This window comes from Prionailurus bengalensis, chromosome A1, assembly GCF_016509475.1.
Source record: "Prionailurus bengalensis isolate Pbe53 chromosome A1, Fcat_Pben_1.1_paternal_pri, whole genome shotgun sequence".
NCBI classification, from domain to species: domain Eukaryota; kingdom Metazoa; phylum Chordata; class Mammalia; order Carnivora; family Felidae; genus Prionailurus; species Prionailurus bengalensis.
This window is the reverse complement of record NC_057343.1, coordinates 48,472,735-48,493,648: the sequence shown is the minus strand read 5'-3', so window position 1 is coordinate 48,493,648 and position 20,914 is coordinate 48,472,735. Positions and strand designations below refer to the sequence as shown.

General features: G+C 39.7%; 1 protein-coding gene across 1 annotated transcript in view; it reads left to right on the top strand.

Moving 5' to 3' along the window:
* KLF12 (Kruppel like factor 12) overlaps nt 1-20,335 on the top strand; it is a 446,873-nt gene extending 426,538 nt beyond the window's left edge. Inside the window, 1 exon segment of the mRNA XM_043580478.1 lies at nt 10,417-20,335. Within this exon segment, the coding sequence (XP_043436413.1) occupies nt 10,417-10,598 (182 nt within the window). The 3' untranslated portion in view covers nt 10,599-20,335.
* Nucleotides 20,336-20,914: the final 579 nt, after the last annotated feature.

Below are 20,914 nucleotides of genomic sequence, written 5' to 3'. Positions count from 1 at the left end.
TGTGCACAGTAATGGGTACGCTGTGAAGATGTGGACGGCAAGGAGTTTTAAGTGTGGTGGGGGAGACAGCCATGTCTGCAAATACCTGCTGGTGTGAAACAGGATAGGAAAGCCTTGAAGTGAGCTTGATACAAGTTTCCGCAGCAGCACAGCCAGGGTGATGGGTCCTGATGGCACGGGTGTGGTGAAAACCACCTACCCCAGCGAGCAGGCATTCAAGTGCCGTCTGTAAAAAGGAACTGGAATAATCTGGATGGATAACAAAGTGCTGTGAAAGTTGTACTTGTTTTCATTTATGGAGGAGTTACTCTAACCTGTCCTGGAGAGTTACCATGTAGAAGCATGCTGAACCTGCTAAGGTTCTGATCTGAATCTGAATCTGAATCAGATTAATGATCTGAACGCGGGTACCAGTGCTGTACTTACTGTATTTAGGCATCTTATGACCACGCTCTGCATTTTCCTTCTTTTACTTTTGGGTTTATTTTTTATTTTTATTATTTTTTTTAATGTTTATTTATTTTTGAGACACAGAGAGAGCATGAACGAGGGAGGGTCAGAGAGAGAGGGAGACACAGAATCTGAAGCAGGCTCCAGGCTCTGAGCTGTCGACACAGAGCCTGACGCGGGGCTCGAACTCACGGACCGTGAGATCATGACCTGACCCGAAGTCGGACGCTTAACCGACTGAGCCACCCAGGCGCCCCTACTTTTGGGTTTATTTTATCCAGATACCAATGAAAATTGTGTTGTAGGCAGGAGTGGGATAATAATTTTCCCAGCCCTTGTACTTTGTTGTGTTCTATCGAAGAATGGCTAGATTGTGAGTTTGGGTCATCTTATCCTGAATGGCAAAATTAACTATTACTGATACAAAATTGGCGGGTTTAATGGAACGATTAAAGATAATGAGGAGCTGTATTTTTACAGAAAATATATCCACCACTGAAGAATATATAAAAAATAATGTTTATTTATTATACTTATGATAATTCAATAAAAAGTCTTCATAACTAAGAATAGAAAGAATTATAAAGTACATACATTGCTTTAAAGATCACAATAATTAATGCTCATTTGAGTAGCAAAATAGAAGGCTCACTCACAGGTCATGTTAGTAATTTCACAGGTTTAAAATGAGATATTTGTAGACCAACCCTTTAAATAGCACTAGTTTTAGATAAAACCTCCCAAACTTATTTTCCTTCTCAAAAACACATACTCTAACTCATTAGAAAAGAAAAGATGGTAGAATGAGTAGAATGCTAGCAGTGGCTCTCCGCCTCCCAACATAGATTGCTCATTTTTTTTAAGTAAGCTCTACACCTGCCATGAGACTCGAACTCTTGAGATCAAGAGTTGCACACTCCACCTGCTGAGCCAGCCAGGCACCTCCCTTAACCCTCTCTTAAGTTAACTGTGGCAAGTTATATTTTAAGGGAATGTGAGCTCTTTGAATTAAAATAGTGTCATTCATTTAAGCAACAGTTACCAGCAAGGAGCTGCTGCCCTAGGCCCTGGGGATACGGTAGTGAAGAAAGCTTGAAGCCACCCTCAGTACTCAACCGCTGAGGGGCGGACAGACTGTAAAACCAGCAGTCACAGTGGGGTGTGAGGAGAGTTTAACATGGGCGTGTCCAGGGTACCGGGCAGCCACGTGATCAGGTTGTCTTTGAGAACATTTTCCTTCAATGTGTTGCAGATGTTATTGGAGAGGGTAGGACATGAGACAGGGACACAGAACCATTAGAAGTTGGTGTCAGTGGAAGGTGGCAAGAACCTAAAGAAAGGCCGCTCACAACTGGGGGGTAAACTGGAGAGGACAGCTGGACAGGTATTTGGAAGGCAGAGCTGGCAGGTGTAATGATCAGGTCGAAGCAGGCAGAAAAGTCCAAGAAGTCCCTCCAACTAGAGAACTTTATGACTTGACACCCGAGTAGGTAGGATTGCCTTTTTCTCCAGAGAGCAAAGCAGAAGGAGAAACTGGTCTTTTTTAGGGGGTAGCTGCTGAGTAACATTTTGGTCATGTTGAAATAACCTTTGGACTACCACCTCTGTGGTCGATCTCTCTGTGGTGCTTAGGAGAGAGACTGAGATGTAGAGACTTAGAAATCTTTTCTGTACGAGTCGTGGTGGAAGCCATAGGAGCCAAGGAGAACTTATGCAGGTGAGAAGAAGTCAGAGTCAAAATCTTGGTAAACATTTCAGGGACGGGTAAAGGCAGAACTCTCCGCAAAAGAAACTAAAAGGAAAATGTAACCAGAAACATAGGAAAATAAATATTGTCACTACATGGAAAAATAAGCTCAGAATAGCCAAATAAAGTATTACCCTTAGACCTTGAACATTTTACTTTCAGTAAAGTATGTTTTTATTATAGGATATTTTAGGTCATTTATATTTGATTTCTGGATGAGAAGGGCTAGCTAGTCTCTGTGTTAACACATTGTCCTGCAAGTACTAATTCACATTTTCAATCTGCACATCCGGCTCTGACCAGATATCCTGGTTTCTTAAAGCAGTGACTTAAAGCGTTGAGAGGCAAATATAGAAGAGAGGTTAAAACTGAGCTCTGGAGCACCTGGGTGGCTTCGTCGGTTGAGCGTCCAACTTTGGCTTGGGTCATGATCTTGCGGTCCGTGAGGTTCGCTGCTGTCAACGTAGAGCCTGCTTCAGATCCTCTGTCCCCCTCTAGCTGCCCCTGCCCCACATGTGCTGCCTCTCAAAAACAGATGAACATTAAACAACAACAAAAAAACCCCTGTGAGCTCTAGTATCCGATTCCCAGAGTTCAAATCCTACCTCCATCACATACCAACTCGGGGTGAAATGGAGTTGGTTACTGCAAAGCGTACGTCCGTAAAGCTCTTAGAACAAAGTGCTGTGTGTGGAAAGTGCTATATGCTTTGGCAAATATTGTTTTCATCAAAGATACGCGTTATGGAATTGCATGGGGAAGAAAGAACAAATCCACTTTGTCTCATTTACGCATAATGAAAAAAGACAGTTAATTCAGTCCAGACAATTCAGTGGGGCAGAGACTAACATTGATTACGTGTTTAATTGAATTGACAAGATCAAATGGATCAAACAAATTATAAAATACTAAATTATAAGATACTACATTGTTCTGTTCGTAGTTTTATAATTAAAATGTTGGAAAAATCAAGATCAAGATTGGCATCCAATTACCAGAAAACTCTTAATTCTTTTTTTTTTTTGAAACATAGCAAACAGGATCTATTTTTAACTTTATAATTTATATTTCCTAGCAAAAACAGAAAAACCTTGAATTTCATAACTATAAAATTAAATATTTTATTGAGCACCTGTCATTTCTCAGGCACATGCCACGTGTACTTTTAGTTTCCCAAGTGTAGGAACAGTGTTTCCATTTTACAGATGGGGAGACGATGTTTCAGAAAGCCCAACGCTCTAGCCTGAGATTTGATTGCAGATCGATGACTGAGCCAGCATCTGACCAGGCTTTCTGCCCGATTTCAAAGCCTATGCTATTTCAGGCCACCTTAACACCACCAATAAGGAAGGCAGCCTGGTCCACCCTGAGGACAAGTCAAGAGCTTTGTAATCTCAGCTCCAGGTTTCTGTTTCCTCATTTTAAAAGCACCTAATTTCCTCCCAGATCTAAAATTGTGTGAACTTTTATGAACTAAGGTAATAGAAACCAGAAGACAAGATAGGAATCTTGATTCTGCTCCCCCCACCCCACCCCGCCCCCCCCCCCATCATATGCAAATACCATTCCTCAAGTGAAACAGATTGTCACAGCAAATATGTTGAGCCTTGAGTGTAATGAAGCTCATTTGTCAGCGTCTGGGGCCCCATAACTTCATAAAAGTTAAACAGGGACACATTTCAGAAATGCACTTCTGAACTGGAAAAAAAAAAAAAAATGCCTGTGCTTCCTGCTGCAAAAGGTGTTCCTTTTCAGTTGCTTGAGAAAATAGCAGAGAGTAGCTGATGTGAGAACATGGGTGTTTTGTTTGACCCAGACTTTTCAAACTGCACATTCCTCTTATGTGTATTGCTTACACGTCATTTTAATATGAAAGGGCACCTGTCTTTTGTCTCAGTACACATTTACCTTTCAGCATTTCAGATGGGAAGATGGGAGGTACCTGAAAAAGTTATTTTTGTTTCGTGGGTTTTGGGAATCCATTCAAGACCTGGTGTTTTCTTTAGACTTTATTATGCTTCTGCTGGGTAAATGTCATGGAAGTGCATTTAGTGACTCTTAATCCTTTTCTTTAACCAAAATTGAAAGAGACAGGGGTTCTCATAATAAATCAGTTTGTTGACTGTTTCAAGAAGAAAACCCTGACGTGAGTTTTCATTTTCTCTGGACACTTAATTAGACTTCTGTTTAAATAACGCCTGTGAATACACACACACACGCACACACACGCATATAAAATTGTATTTAGCTTGAACTCTGAAAGCGGAGTTAAAAAGAGTGTTTCATAACAAAACTTAACAAACCCCCTTCCTTGTTCTTTTTTTTTTTTTCTCTGTTTACTCTTTATAGGACTGTTCCACTTTAAAAAATAGAAGCTTTTTTGCTATTCGTTTTGGTTAACATTTTCCTTTTTCAGAGGTTTTCATAGTTTAGTCCAGGTTTTTTAAACAACAGAGGAGGACGGGTTGTGCTCAGAAATAGCCGCATTCTTTTTTTTCAAATACAAAGTGTGGAAATGGCTTGGATTTGTCATGGGACATGGAGAACTTCACGCTTCAGAACTGAAGACCTGAAAGTTAGTAAACTCCCCAAGGTATGGCATGGGATTAAGCTACCAATTAATTACCTAGTTCATGTCCTTCAGTTTTTCTTAAACATTAGTAGCTTAATGTCTCAACTTAGCAAAGAAAAATCATCTAAACTATGACTTATTGGTAATGACATGCACCATGTCATTTTCTGTCATTTCATTATTTCGTGGGATGAGGAGAAGAAACAAAAATCACAGGTGATCTGATAGTGGAATCAAAACTTACAGGTTTTTTTTTTTTTTGAAAAATATTAACTATTCTTTCAAAGATTTTGCCACTAGGGATTCAAAGTGTACTTGTGAGTTAGACAAAAGAAGGAAGAAGGTGGGCATGCTGTTTTTCTTTTTTGGTTATTTCTAGAGAAAACAGTTTTGAATAACACATTTGCAGAAATCTAATTCAAATGAGTGTAAGGACAGTTCACGATTCCTGAAGAAATTACTGGAAATCGTGTTTACTCTCCCCATCATCCTCTTGATGCACAGCAGCTGTGTACAATAGAAGCCTAGACCCAGGGAGATGCCTGACTCCTTTCATTGTCCAAGCCAACGCTTTCCATAGGAAAATTGTCATGGGATATACACTCCCTATTCTGTGCCTACCACTAACTTCTTAGTAAATTTAGTTTTCTACTTTCCACCAAGATTTTGGAGGAAAGAAGACAGGATGGAAGAAAGATTCTGTCTGTTCATTATATCCTTTCAGGGCTCATGTCTGCATGCTACAATATATCTTACAAACGTATTTATCATTTTAATAAGCTTTTCCTCACATCATGAAGTTTCTGTTACCCTAATTTGCTTACAAGATTGTATCCTTTAAATTGCTTTAAAGCACAAGCATAAAATAAAATACAGAGTTTAATACAATGCAGTGGCCACTAAAATTGTTCTTCTATCCACTTCTGGAACTGACTAGTCCAAAAAGAACATTTATTGATTTTATTTTTAATAAAATGCTAGGCCCTGGGCAGGTATAATCAAAACCTAGGTCTCTGTCTCTCCCTCTCTCCCTCCCTCTCTCTTTTGCTAATATATATGAGTTTTGTTCTTACGGGTTTAAATATAATTTATTGTCAAGTTAGCTAACATACAGTGTGTACAATGTGCTCTTGGTTTTGGGGGTAGATTCCCGTGATTCATCGCTTGCATACAACACCCAGTGCTCATTCCAACAAATGCCCTCCTCAGTGCCCATCACCCATTTTCCCCTCCCCCACCCCCGCATCAACCCTCAGTTTGTTCTCTGTACTTAAGAGTCTCTTATGAAAACCTAGGTCTCTCTGGAGTGAAGGGCAGAAGCCAGCTCTCTGCCTGATCAGAACAGCCATCTCCTCTTCTCACCCCCTATAGCTCAGCCTCTAATTTTTTTTTCCTTTTTATTGTTTTCTTTTTCCCTTCTGTTTTGTTTTTAAGCATGGAGAGAAAATACTCAAACTCTAATTTTATTAATGAGGCAATAGGCAAAGAATATTATGCTTCAGTTTTCATGGATATTAAAAAGAAAGTATACCTTTTTATAAGAAATTTTCAAGAAAAAACTCACTTATTGCTCAGACAATTAAGTTTACTATTTTCTGATACACTTTCTCCCTCCCCACTGCCGAGTAGAGAAGGTTTGCATTCTTCATTATATGCCTTCATTCATCACCTAGCCCTTAAGAACTTAAAAACTTATATCATTTTCATTGGTTTTATTCAAGAGTAGGGACATGTCTGCCTCTTGTATTTTTGAGACCTTTTCCTTGACTTCCTTTTTCTTTTTGAGATATAATTGGCATACAATATTAAACCAGTTTCAGGTATACAACATGATTCGATATTTGTATATGTTGTGAAGGTATCACTACGGTAAGTGTAGTTAACATCTATCAACGCAGAGATACAGATGGTTTTTTTGCATGACAAGAACTTTTCATTAAGATCTACTCTCGTAGCAACTTTGAAATATATAATACAGTATTCTAACTACAGTCACCTGCTGTTTCATTACATCCCCATGATGTATTTTTTCTATAACTGGACATTTGTGCCTTTTGACTCACTGCACCCATTTCACCCAGCCTTGTCTTTCATGATCACTGATTGTGCTTTGATTCCACCTCACAGAATACTTCTCAGATTTTGCACAAAGTTTTCCTGCTCCAAGTCTGTGGGCTCAGAGAAATCCTTGCTACCAGTTACTGCCTTCCCCAGTTATTTTAGGCCCCACCCCCTAAAATAGCCATGTCAGGAACGATGCCAAACAGCTAAGCTACTTTCTGATCCTTCCCTATCAGTGTTCTCTCCCCCAGACTCAGTAGCTAGTCATAGAAACTCATCATGGTTCACAATGGCCTTGTAAGACGACTGTAGTGAAAGGGATTGGAGAGGAGCCTCCATCATCATGTAGAATCACTGTTCTACACTGTAGAATCTCTGTAAAGTTTACAGAGACATGCCTGACCCTACCCCATCCTGACTCTCATAGGAAGACCCTCCTCATTTTTTAATGAGCAGAAAAGACCCTAAAGATATTTGTAAAACTCAGATTGGATTGGGTGAGCCTTTTCAGAGAGTCACTCAATCCAGAACTCTCAGAGTATGTGGTGTGAAATATCATGTGTTTATTACTGAGTGTGCTGTTAGAATTTTAGTTGGGGTCCTTAACAGAGAGTAAGTGATTATTCTGTAGCCAAAACAGTCCCTCACCCACCCATCCCAAATTAACAGTGTGTATTATATACCCCAAGTCAGTAAGTTAATGTAATCAGGAAGCCTACGCAAAGTTCAGGTGCCTTCCTAACATCAAGGATCAGTAAACTTTGTGTAGAGGGCCAGATAGTAAATATTCTAAGCATTTCAGGCCTAGATGCTTTATTACATTATTCTCTCTTGCAGTGCTCAATTCTGCCATCACTGGAAGACAGCCATAACCAATATGTAGACAAAGGAACATGATTTGTGTTCCAATAAAAACTTATTTATGGACACTAAAATTTGAATTCCATGTAATTTTCATGTGCCATGAAATAGTGCTCTTGATTTTTTTCAACCACATACAAGTGTAAAAACCATTGTAAGCTCAAAGTTTGCACAAAATACAGGCCAAAGACCGGATTTAGCCGGGGAACCACTGTTTACCACTGTTTACCACTGTTTACCACTGTTACCCTCTGCTATAGATTTTCAAGTGTAAAGGACATAAATGCCATAATTCAACAGCCAAAATGAAAGTAAAAGTAAGACTATTATAACTGTGAGGAAGAAATTAGAGAATATGAAGTGCCTACTTTGGAGGTGCAAAAAGTCCAGAGAGCACCTGAGACAAGAAAGTGTCCCCAAGGCAGGCCATCCAAACCTCTAACATCCCTCCTGAGATGAAATTAGAAGCCCCTGTGTCCTCCTTGCCTCTGCTTATTTTCCAGGCTCATCCCAGCTGTGGGCCCTCTTCCCCTCACTCCATCTGGAACAGCAAGGGGAGTCGGACACACATGACCCTTCTCCATCCATCCTTCAACTTAGAAAACGCTGTCTTCTTTCCTTCATAACTTTACACTCTCTGTGGTTGGTTCCTGGTGACACAGGAGAGAGCTAAGAAATGCCTGTTGGTCACTGAGTCCGCTAGCTGAGCTCAGTGCCCCAAAGATGGATGTGTTTTTGAAGACATGATTTATATCAAGCCCAGTTCCTTATCACCCATGCTCGTGATATAAACGTCACAAACGTCTAGGGATGGCATGTAAATAAAAGCATGTTAACAGTTGCCAGTGATATACTATGGAGGAGACACTCAATCTTTTCCACTTAGGGGTTTTGCTGGTTTTTATTATTATTTTAATTTCTGTTCAACTTTGCTCAATAGACACCTGCAAATGAAGATTTTTCTCTCTGTAGGACATCCAGAATGTGTCAGAGGGTAAGGTTTTGGGTTAATCCACTCAGTAGGCTTCTACTTGAAAGGAGTTCTTTCAGAACAACCTGGAGCTTTCTGTGGCCCACAATTAGAGCATCAGCATTTCTAGATTTAATGGGTCTGTGCCGTTCACTCACTTCTGAAAGGATCTCCTGATCCTGAAAGGGCCCATAGGGATAGCATTTATTTCATGGTTGAGTAAAAAATGTTGGGTCCAGTTCAGGCTAGTTCTCCCATGTTGGTGTCCCTTGTACTCTCGTGTACAGAGCCTTATAGTTCTGTGTGTGTGTGTGTGTGTGTGTGTGTGTGTGTGTGTGGCAGTTTTGTTGATTCATTCAAGAACTTGTCTGATATTTATTCTATCCTTTACCCCAAGGATACTGAAATGGTAGCGGCCTGGTCCTTGACCTCCACGTATTCAGAAACTGGTTGAGGAAAAGGCACCTAAATAAAATCTTTATGATACCTTGTGATAGATGATATAATAGAAGTAAGAAATGAATAATTTGGGAGTTCCTGAGAAAGTAGAACCAACTTTGAGGATGTGACAAAGTTTACATGGGAAAAGAATTCTACATTCCACTGTAACATAGTGAAAAGGGCTGGATTTGGAACCACACGCTTCTTTTTTTCCGACACTGGGCAAGTTACTTTACTGCATTGAGCCTCAGTTTTCTCATCTGTAAGGTGGGGTTAGTAATACTCACTTTGCATAGGAATCAGCCAAAAACTCCCTTCCCTGTCGTAGGTCCTTTTCACCAAACACTGTGTGTGGCCAGGAATTCTGTTGACTATTGGATGGAAGGAACAGAAGGAGAGATCACTTTTTGTGGGGTTGCATGGGGACAGGGCATCCATTCTGAGTGAGAGCCAGGAAAAAACACACCTGGGTCAACCATTGTCTCTCTCCCCCTGGGAGTTCGTTTGGACAATGGGTAGTGTATCTTTTCCCAGCAAAGCCTTTGCATATTTTACTGTTCTTACAAGTTGACTGAAGGACCTGGTCAAATTACATACTTCTTCAGACTGCTTTTCACCATGAGTTTCAACACTAAAACCAACTTGATGATTCCTCAGGGCTCGCTGTAATTAAATCACTGAAAAGAGTATTTAAACTTTACACTCTTAGCTATCTAGGATTCCTTTCCAGTAGACAAGCAAAAAGTAGATGGTTTATGAACGATAGGTACTTCATACCTAATTTCTGGGGAGTGGTGGAGTGCTTTACCTTTTAATGAGACTCTGCTTATTCTCAGTGACTGATAAATGAACATTGTGTCCTGAAACAGCTTTAAACCATCCAAGTGGTATACATTTTGGGAGGAGTATTGAAACAAAACCTAACTAATTACCCTTTATAATTCTTTGTGAGTCCCAGCATTAGAGCCCAATCAACCCTAAGTAGAGACCTAAAATGCCTCTTTAGTCACCCAGTCGAGATGATATCCAGTAGTGATCAGTTTACGCCTTTCCGTATTTTGACCGGAAAGTAACTCCCCGGTAATTGAGGGTGCAAGCGTTAACTAAGTCTGCCAGATGTCCCAACAGGAGAGACGGGATTGAAACCCCCACCTGGCTGACCCCAGACCCGCTGGCAGGATGGTAAGGTTTCCAGACAGAAAGGTTACCAGGTGGAAAATCCCCTGAGAGCTGCAGTTGCCCCACCCCTAGTGCTGGCTTGGTTGTTATGGAAAAGTGATGGAGCACCAAAGCGTGTGTCCCTTTTTCTTCCAGGAGAGAAACCCTACAAGTGCACCTGGGAAGGCTGCACCTGGAAGTTCGCGCGCTCGGACGAACTGACAAGGCATTACCGCAAACACACGGGAGTGAAGCCATTCAAGTGCGCGGACTGTGATCGCAGCTTTTCCCGGTCAGATCATTTGGCACTGCACCGCCGGAGGCACATGCTGGTGTGAGGAATGCTACCCGTCCAGCTGAGCGTAAGAGCTGGATCTCTTAGCGGCACCCAATTCAGCAGGGCTGAATCCCCTTCACAGTGTTAACACAAAAGGGCATCACCATCCCACGATGTCTGAAACCAGAGCAGGAAAAAGAAGTAACACTTCTCCTTTCGGTCTGAAGGTAACCCCCATCACGACTACACCAGAAACGTCTTCTCGCTGGCCTGGGAGATCCGTGACACAAATGCTGAAGAGACAGGCATTGTTTCCCGTGCTGTGTACTCTGCCATTTCAAGATGTTTGTAGCTTGTACGTTTTCTGAGCTGTCAGACGTTTTGTTATCGATACCGTAAAGGTCGTCTACCACAAATTGATGGCTAGCGCAAGACCTTTTAAATTTGGATTCTTCTCCCATCATCCCACCCCTTACCCTCTTTTTACTGAAATTTTAGTTACTGTCTCAGTAAGATAGAACACACATCCAATCTGTTACCAGCAAGCAGCATGAAAGTAGAGAAGAAGCAGCCTGTTGGAGAGGTTCCATTACCTGAAAATAAAGGGGCGCTCAGGCAGCCCTTTGCAATAGTGATGACGGCAACTAGATATCACCCGCAACTTGTCATTCTGCCATGCCCTGAAGAAAACCAACATTGAATCTCTCATTTGTTTGTCGTTGATTGTTTTTGTTTTGTTTTGATTCTGTTTTGTTCATCTGTTCGAGCAGAGGGGCAGCGACATTTCAGTTGGAGCCTAGTCTCGGTGTCTGCCCTGGCATGGACTGGCACAGAGGTGTTCTGTAGTTGAATAGGAAGAGCCTGTCTAAAAAACTACTGCCCCACTTCAAATTGCAGTGTTCTGTCACCTAGGCATCATCTCTTCCTGCCCCTAGTATTTGATTACAAGGAATCAGGGGGAAAAAAAAAAACAACAAACTTTCTTAGACACACTGGCACCAAGGTAAGAGGTGGGGCTGCTCGGGCAAAGTCAGTGAACATGAAAAATCAGACAAAGCAGAGATGGAATAATGCGCCTCTTGAGGAGAAAAGCAATAATGAATAAAAGGACTTTCCTACAATAACTTCACTGAGGACTCACGTTACCAATTTTCATACTTACTAAAGGGATTGTAAAAAACACCCTAGCATTTTAGATGTCTTGGTTACATTTAGAGCCCTGAGGTAATCTTTCTGCTGTTTGTTGTCCTGCTTGGTTGAGTACCACAACTAAAGATTATGCTCCCCTTTTCTTGTTTGAAAACAGTTATTTGGTGACGAGAAAGGCCAAGGAGGCATAGCAGGGAGTTAACCCTTGGGTTAATGGGTCAGTTCTCCTTGGAACCGAGTCAGTGGAAAGGGAGAGCTCCCCGAGGAAAGCCTGACATGGTGCTAGTTTCCTCACTTGGAGAGCCAAGGCCAAGTGACTCTCCAATAGGTTCTTCTATATAGACTTCATTTTCTAAACTGTATCGGAACCCAGGGGTTCTGCGCTGGCATCTACAGGGATGTTGAACCCACTCATCCTGTGCTGAGGGTGAGAGGAAGGAGATGATCATCCCGTCAGCCCCCTAAACTCACGAGCCTTTCTTGCAGCTAGCAAAGTACACAGGAAACAAAGCAATACATCACCAACAAGCATTCTTTCAGAAAAATTACCGTATTTTGTTTCTCCACTAAAAGCTGGGTTGGTTTTTTTTTTTTTTTTTTTTTCAGCTTTATGTGGCTAAGGGGCTTGGTGAAGTTTTTTTGTTATTGTTGTTGTTGTTGTTGTTAAGATTTTTTATAGCTTAGATATAAAAGGTTGCCAGCATAGGCCTTTGCAATATATTTTAATCACCAACACTTGATTTGGGGAATTGCACAAATTAACCTCACAATATTCCTAGCTCATGTTTAAATGTTTGAACATTCTGAAATAATTTCCGGTTGTAGAACTATCCTTTTGGGGATCCTCTTCTTACTCAGAGAAACTTTAATGATGAAGCAAGAACTATAAACATTGAAACAAGGACAATTCGTGTTGGATGGTATTAAAAGGAATTTGTTTTAAATGTTCAAGCAACAGCATAATGATTTTCAGGTCAAATTCTGTCTTCAAAAATACGTGCTCTGCATTTTCTGCCAGGTCTGAAAAATTCATCAGGCAATTTCCTTCGAACAAGGGCTGCGATTCTGTTGATAAACAGCTCCTTTTGCTACACAATCTTACTGCCCACCAAGCACTGGGTTTTTTGGTTGTTGTTTTTTGTTTTTTTTTTCTCCTCTTTCGTTCTTTTTTTTTTTTTTTTTTTTTTTTTTCTTTTTTTTTTTCTTTTTTACCAACTGGAAAGTTGTTTTTTTTTTGTTTGTTTGTTTTTTTTTATCTGTACTGTATACAATTCCTACTTCTCATTGCTTGTGACCATTTTGGATAGAAAAAGGTTTCTTGCTACACAGCGGCGTTGGTTACTGGTCAGTGGCAAAGAACACAGAGAGTGGCCAGCATGGCCTGTGATGTCCTCACTGCCGGTCCTAGAACCTGGTTGGCTGTCAGTAGGTGAATCGTCCAGGCGCAGTGTAGACTTGATTTCACTCTGCCTACTCTCATAAGAGGGGCAATCTTTTCTCTGCGGAGAGATGTCTTGAGAGTGTTACAAGTAGAAATGGTTTTTAGAATTTGTAGAACTGACAGGCAGTGGGAGCTTCCTGAGTGACAGCTTGACTTAAATTTAGCACAGAACTAAATGAGCTGCTCCTCTCTGATCACATCGGAAAGGTTCAGGGAAGTGAGCTTTTTCTCCACCCTCTGAAAGTAGAAACCAGACTGAGATGGAGATGGTAAGTTAACTGATAAAACCTGTCAGCATTATGACATTTCCCCCTTTCGACATAATCGATACTTCTAAAGAGAGATCCGAGCACAAGCAGTGAGTGAGTTGCTGATCTCCCCCTCAGGACGGAAACTTACTTGGGGCTCATCCCGGGACATAGCAAATTCTTCCTGGTGAGTTTCCTACCAGTGTTTCCCCATGGAAAGGAAAGTGATTTGGGAGAGAAGGAATTGGATTTTTAAGTAGGAATATCTTCAGGCATGGAAAAGCCTCCTCCATTTCATCTATATCCATTCTAGCCTCTTTTAAAAAGCACAGTAGTAGACGATGAGCAACAGACAAGGGGCAGAATCCAAAGGATTTGTCAGTTGCCTAACTAGAAGCATTCTTTGGTTTTAAATTTGGAGCTGTTCAGTTTGCAGTTGGACACATGTGCGTGTTTGAGAACTACACAGACAGCTGGAGTGGCTTGAGGAGCTGTAGTAGACTTGACTGTCATCTCTTTGTGGTGTAGAGATGGGAGCTCAAGAGACTTAACATTATTTGAAAGAGTTACAAGTTACTCGGAGGTTTTAATAGATGCCCTCCCCATATTCTGATCATAAGTTGTTAGGAAAAAGATTCACGCTTCCCTATCCACCTCCAGCCCCATCCTGTCAATTATGTGTGGACTCTGAGAAGCCTGCTTGATAACTTGTCTTAAGTTGTATTAAGACATGTAGACGAAAATCCCTAATGGCTTTCCCATAAAGAATGTACTACTGCCTGGCATCACTTCGACAAAACACTATAGGACATTGATTTGCAAAAGCAGTTGACAATAACACAAACTGCATTTTTAAAAAGAGCACTTTTTATTCACTTTAAGTGGAAAATAGGAGGGGAAATTGTGAGGTGGGGAGAAAACCTTACAAAATGCTACAGTGTTTACAAATGCCAGTACTAGGGGATGAGAAAGGCCATTCTCACTCTGGTTGAAATTTGGAACAGCTTATACAAAGATGGTGTTCATTTTTATACAGCTTTTTTTAAAACTTCAAACTTTGCCATTTCTGTTTTAAACGTAAATCTAATTCTGCACTTTGAAATCAGTTCATTAGAATAACATGTATATGGATAAAGATGCAGTATTCCTTATTCTGTACGTTATTTATTTATACTTACCAAAGCTGCAAATGAATAAATCTGGTGAGGTGAGGCCTTCAAATGTATTCCTACGCCTTTGTTATGTGGTTATGACTGCTAAGAAATGTAGCCATGATGTTGTTAGAAAGGTGTCTTAACATTTATAGCGAGGACTGACAGAATTTAAGCAGTGTTAAGAACACCAGCACCCATAATACACTGAGCTATAGTCTTCATGTAAGGGACTGAATGAGAGAGAACTCTCATGCGTCCTTTTGGGCCCAGGAAGCCTTAATACTCATACCGCATAGTCCCGTCTCAGATTTTGCTCTGTACTCACGCCTGTAAATCTAGGAGGTTCTATGTATTCTGTAACTTCGTTGACCAAATCTCTTCCTTCAGTTTTTCTGAGGTAGTGCATCTCATTCAAAAATCTTTCCATTCAACATGCTTTTGTTCTGAAAAGGGGTTTGGTAAGTCACGTCTTCCATACTACATTTCTGCTTACCCCCACACTGCCTTCTTCCACTTACCTGTACAGGCACCCCCACCACATACACACCTGTATATGCAGCAGCCAGTGGGCTCGTAAATATCAACAAAGAACTTTTTTAAAAGAATGAATTTGTAATAATCCATGCTGTCTAGAAATGTAAGTTATTTACCTTATTAGGGAATCAGCTTATAATGCTATGTATGACTTTGCCTGCATTTTATAGTTAAGAAGTGTACATAAAAATTAAAAATGCTATATTTTCACAGTTTCATTATAGAGTAATGTCTGTTTAGCGACCCATGTCCATTGGTACTTTAAATATGCTGAATACTGTGCAGTTGCAATAGAAATTCAGATTTTCGTAAGAAAATGACATAGGAGGATACTGCATCTTTAAAAAAAATAGAGTGAAAATATTTTGCTGTATTCGTAAACGTATGTGATAGTGGAAAAGTATTTTCAAACTCACAAATTTTACAGAGGTTGTAAATAGTTTGATGAAGTATGTTGGGAAAAAAGAGCTTCTAGTTTTCATCACAATAAAAAAAAAGAAACTTGTTCAGATATGCCTTGTATATCGTACAATTAGCAATATTGCCATGGGAACTGTGTTCCACTGTGTCAGAGCACATTCTTTGTGCTCTGACCAAATGGAGTGGTCACTTGTCTCAATTTAGCCACGATGGTTTAAAACACAGTGAAGTAAGTCATTTTAAGTTGCAGACAACTGATTCCAAATTCAAAATGTCTTTGCCTGAAGAGGAGAAAATAGCCGCATAGGATTTTACTTGTGCTAAAGAGAAGCATCTAGCAATTATTCTCTTTTCTCAATTATCTTCCTCCTCAGTGAACTAGTTTTTGATACCAAACAAAAAGCAAAAAAGCAAAACAACTATAAGGTGTTGGTTGATTCTTGTTTAATTCCAGAGGGAATGAATACTTTTAAGAGTAGCTACATGTTGACAAGATGAAGTGCTATGGATATGGCCACATGTTCAACGAATCTGTACTGGCAACAGGAATAAGCTAATGCCCATTTTCAGAAATGAATTAAAAGCTGAAAGTGCCTGTCAATAGACATTATGACCAATGAGATATTCCTATGCTTTTACACAGCAATAATTCTTCATTAGACCGGGTCTTTCCTCCACATTTGGGAAACACATGCACACACACACACACACAGAATAAATATATGCACATCGTAAATTGAACAGGTTCTAACACCCACGAAAATTCTTTTGTGATTTTTAAATATACCCAATCTTGTTTTACATTAGTATTTATTAATTTAATCTTACAGAATGTAAGAATGCAAATCTGAACATTAAGGTTATCTTCAACATACACTCTGGAATATGGCAATTATAATCTTAAGGTAAAAACTTCACTGATTTGCCCCAAACTCGCAAAGCACTGTGTGTAGCTCAAAAGGTTTTGCTCAGTTAACAAAAGTCAAATTATGTAGAGCAAAACACTGGAGATACTTGTTTGTTTTACTTTATTTTGTCAACTAATATCAAATGCACAAATTCATCTTTACATTTCTTCATTTTCTTTTTCCCTAGTATTTTCTGTTATCCTACAAGAACCATTTTGGAATGAATATCGACACAATCGTTTCTCTCTAAAAAAGTCTACTGAAGACTGCTGACAGTAAGCCTAGCTTTGACCAAGGTTTGCAGTTAGTCCTGGAAATTACCAGATTTACATTCAGAACTTGCCTACTTTTTCCTGTAATTATTTTACTGCTAGAAGTGGAGTCATGAATAGAAATATACAATGAGATTATACGAATAGACAAGAGCCCTGGAAATTCTCCAGCCTTACCATCTCAGAGCACAAATCCACCCAAACAAGCTATTGAGGGCTATCAGCAAAATTATACTCTTTCAGAGCCAAACATTTGGTAGGAGCAATTTTAAAAAATACAACTGTGATTAAACACTCAGGCTTTAGACAGTGAAGGCTACCACGATGGACAGTGGTCTACATATTTCTCCAGAACCAGACCACAGGCCTAGAAAACCATTCACTATTTCCTTCTCTAAGTTACAGAAAGAACAAAAAGGAGAAGGAAATGTGCCAGGATAGGGTGTAAAAGAACCAATCAAGTGTCCAAGGAAAGCTGCTGGGTTCTGAAATCTCGCTGAAGTCAAGTCTTCTAACTGGGCTGTTTGCTACAAGTTGTCTCAAAGTACTGAATGAAGTTGAAAGGTCAAAAATTCAGCAAACCGTGGAAACAACAGCTGTCCTTTACTAAACCCTTACTATCCACCAAGCATTCTACTAGGCAGTTTTTGGACACGTTGCCTCTATTCTGTAAACAGGTCTACATTTTATAGTTGGGCAAATGGGGCACAGAGAGTGGCTGAGTCATTTGCAAACACAGAAATAGTGAACAGCAGAGTGGGAATGTGAAGCTACCTGTCTCCAGTCTGAAGGCCGTGTTCTTCCGACTGCACCACACTGCAGGTGGCTTCCCTGCAGCCAAGTTTTCATATTTCTAACTCTGAAGTAGTTTTATGGCTGGGTAGTCCTATTTTCCAAGTAAGATATAGCACATGATATGACAGTGGTACCTAATATCTGAAATCAGGCTTCTCCTGGGAAGTCCTGCATTAGGGATCATTATAAACAAACAGCAATGATCAGCTGTCTCCCTGAATTTGTCACTTTCCTCTGAAATGTTTGGCCCAGAGATCCCAAATCCTGAAAACTCTCCCCTACTCGGTAGCATTTTAGCCAGAGTGGGTTTTCTCAAGTCTATGTATTTATTTGTAGGTATAGTAAAAGCCTTTCCACCTGTAGACCTTCTAGAATCTGCTTAAATTGCTTTTGAAATGTACACCTCCATAGAACTCGTGAATATCAGCCCACTCTTGGCAGTTGTTAACGGGGCGGCAATCACAAACATTCAGACGACAAGCAAGGAGAGAGAACGAATAGTTCCTTTTCAGATTTCTCACCTGAAAGTACCACCTTGGAATGTTTTAAATAATCTTATGAATAATTTGTTTATGGTATTGTTAGTTTAATTGAATTTTATGTGAGAAGCTGTCCAACATCAGAGAAATCAACCGCCACCCCTTTTCTGTGTAGAACAAGGTCTTTGACAGTATTGATCCATGGAAGCACTAATGGGCTTAGAAAACATTAAGAGAATGTCATTTCTCATGGTGTTTCTTTTTTCTGAAAATGAATCCCCTGAATTATGATCTTTCTCCCTGTTACTTGGCTGAGGGAAGAGATAAAACCTGTATAAACAAATTCCCTTCCGTGCTGAAAGCAAGTGTTCTGTGTGCACAAGCCACTGCGGGAAGGGGCTCTCTTCTCCGTTAATTGGGTTTCACAAGCAACAATTTCTCAACAACAAAACCACAACTTTAAGTGAGTTGAAAAGAGATGAATAGTGGTAATAGTCACATCGGTACTTTTTTTTTTTTCTTTCTTTCTGGGTTTCATCTCTAGAAATTTTAGATGTTTGGGACAATAGAGTCTGCCCTTTGTGCAAAGCAAGAACCAGACTCTGTGAATTATATCTTGCTTTTACCAAAGCAGGCCTACCAAGACGTTCACAGAGATTCATTTTTGGTGAAAAATGAGGGTGCATAGGAGGGTAGAATTCGGGTCACATTCTAGTAAAAGTGCTCAGGTAATCAAAAAGTAAGACATTTTAGGGACACACCGACATCTTCCCCTTGCTAATTTCGTGCTCCAAAGATACAGTGTAAAACCTTATAGAAAATGCTTTCTCCCTACTTGTGTTTCTAGTTTTCCTATGGCAGAGTTTTTTAATTACACCCAGACTGCAATATATATTTTGTTCCTCAGGCTTCATCATGTTGGATGGGTATTGTTGAACTGGGGCACTGGTGCCTATATTCAAGGCTCTTTCCTATCAACTTGTCTGTCCACAATTTGTTGTGTTTAAAAATTCATTTTAAAAAAATCACCATCCCCCCGCCCCCGACCCCTCGCAGAACGGTAGTTGTATTGTTTTGTCCATGTCTATGTGGGACACGTTGCATCCCATGGCAAACCAACTCTCTGTGGATGTGAGATAACTACTTACAAAACCAGCTTGAAAACATCGTCTTATGTATTGTGTCATCCTGCATCATAATGCAATTATGTGTATCATAACATGCTCATTTTAAAAAAGAGAAACCAGCAAATTCATGTTTGTCCATTGAAGAATGTACTCAGAACTTTCCGTGTTGTGAAACGATGAGAACAGACCACCTTTAAGATACCCACCTGCCACTTAAAATGACTTAGTTATAATTAGTAGTAGTCTAGACATTGCTCTTGGTGTGTGGGGGTCAGTTCAAACGTCATATTCTTTTAAATAAATCTCTCACTCGTATTTGAAAAATATATGGGAATAAAGAAAAATATCATCTTTGGCCAAATCAAGCAGGCATCTTTTTCCTTTTCCTTGACACTTAGCTCATTATACATGATGACTGGATCACAAGATCCATCTGTGTAAAAATACAAAAACATCCTTTGGTTTACAAAACAGTTACTCTAGGCTTGAAGCCTCTGAACAGCAAATTGAATAGATGTGCTGCGTCTGACTCACTTTACAGATGTAATTTTACAAAAGACTCTCGGGTCCCTGACCCCAGAGAGTTACAATGCCCAGAGGAGGTCCTACGCATTAAAGGATAAAACCCCCCCAATGATGCTGGCAAGCAAATGTGTTAATTTCTTAAATCTTCATTTGGTTTTCTGTTCAGAGTTTTAATTGCAAATGAATTTATTTCTCCAGCTTATCTAAAGATCTAATTTCCCAATAGTTTCCTCTGCATTTATATACTCTGTAGTGTTTAGGCAACCCCTGTTATAAGTTTATTAATATTATGTAAGTGTTGTTCTTGTATTTATGTATAGTGTATGTATTGTAAATATACTCAGAGCTTTTTTCCTTTTACTGTAAAATGGTGATTTTTTTTTTTTGCCCTATGATAATGTAAAGGGAGACCCTCCTAATGAGCCTCTCTCAGAGGATGATTATTCCAGTCTATTCTCAGAGATTTAAATGAACAAGTGTTATCGTTTTTAATGGTGTCTCAGACATATTCTGTTGGTGCATTGCTTTTCTGTATTCAACTTTCCTATGAATTGAGCTGTGAACCGAAATAGAGTTTAAACCTTTAACTGTATGCATTTGTATAATTATCTGAATGAAGGCATGAAGGTTAAATAAAGCATTTTGTATGGAACAAAACTCCCTAATTATTACTAAGGGTGACTCAGACACTTTGGAAATCATGGTTATTAACCATTCTAATTAAACCTTTGTTATGAAAAGTTTTACCACTTGTGTACAGTGATTTGAAACACAGAACGAGATATACTTGATACTAAAAAATGAATAGGGTTTTTATCTCATAACAACCGGCACCCAAAGAAGGATTCCTAACAATATTTTACTGACCACAAAATTAAAAAGTGGTCCAGGAATATGAAGTGATATGGAAAAAAAAATGCATCTTTCCGAGCCTAGAATGGACTCTATAATTGAATTCTTTTTTTCAGGTTTTGTGTATCATTTAAGTATAGAAGGATCCACCTGGCACGTGCCAGCAAGTTTATTTCTGTACGTTTTTAAGAAAACTGGATTATGAGGTTTTTGAAAATAAGACCAGTAATGAGGAGAATGTCTTTTGAATAATTGCTAAATTAAGCACTTGAAAAATCTATTTATCCTCCAGCGTAATGTCCTTCAGTTGAAGATCTACTAGGTAAATCCACTCTATGACGAGAATGGTAGTGAATGCTACTGATAATTATATAGAATGGTGATAGATGGTAGGTGGTAATTCAAATAATAATTGAGTACTTCATAGATGCCAGGCAGCATTCTAAGCATCATATCTGTTCCTTTTAATTCAT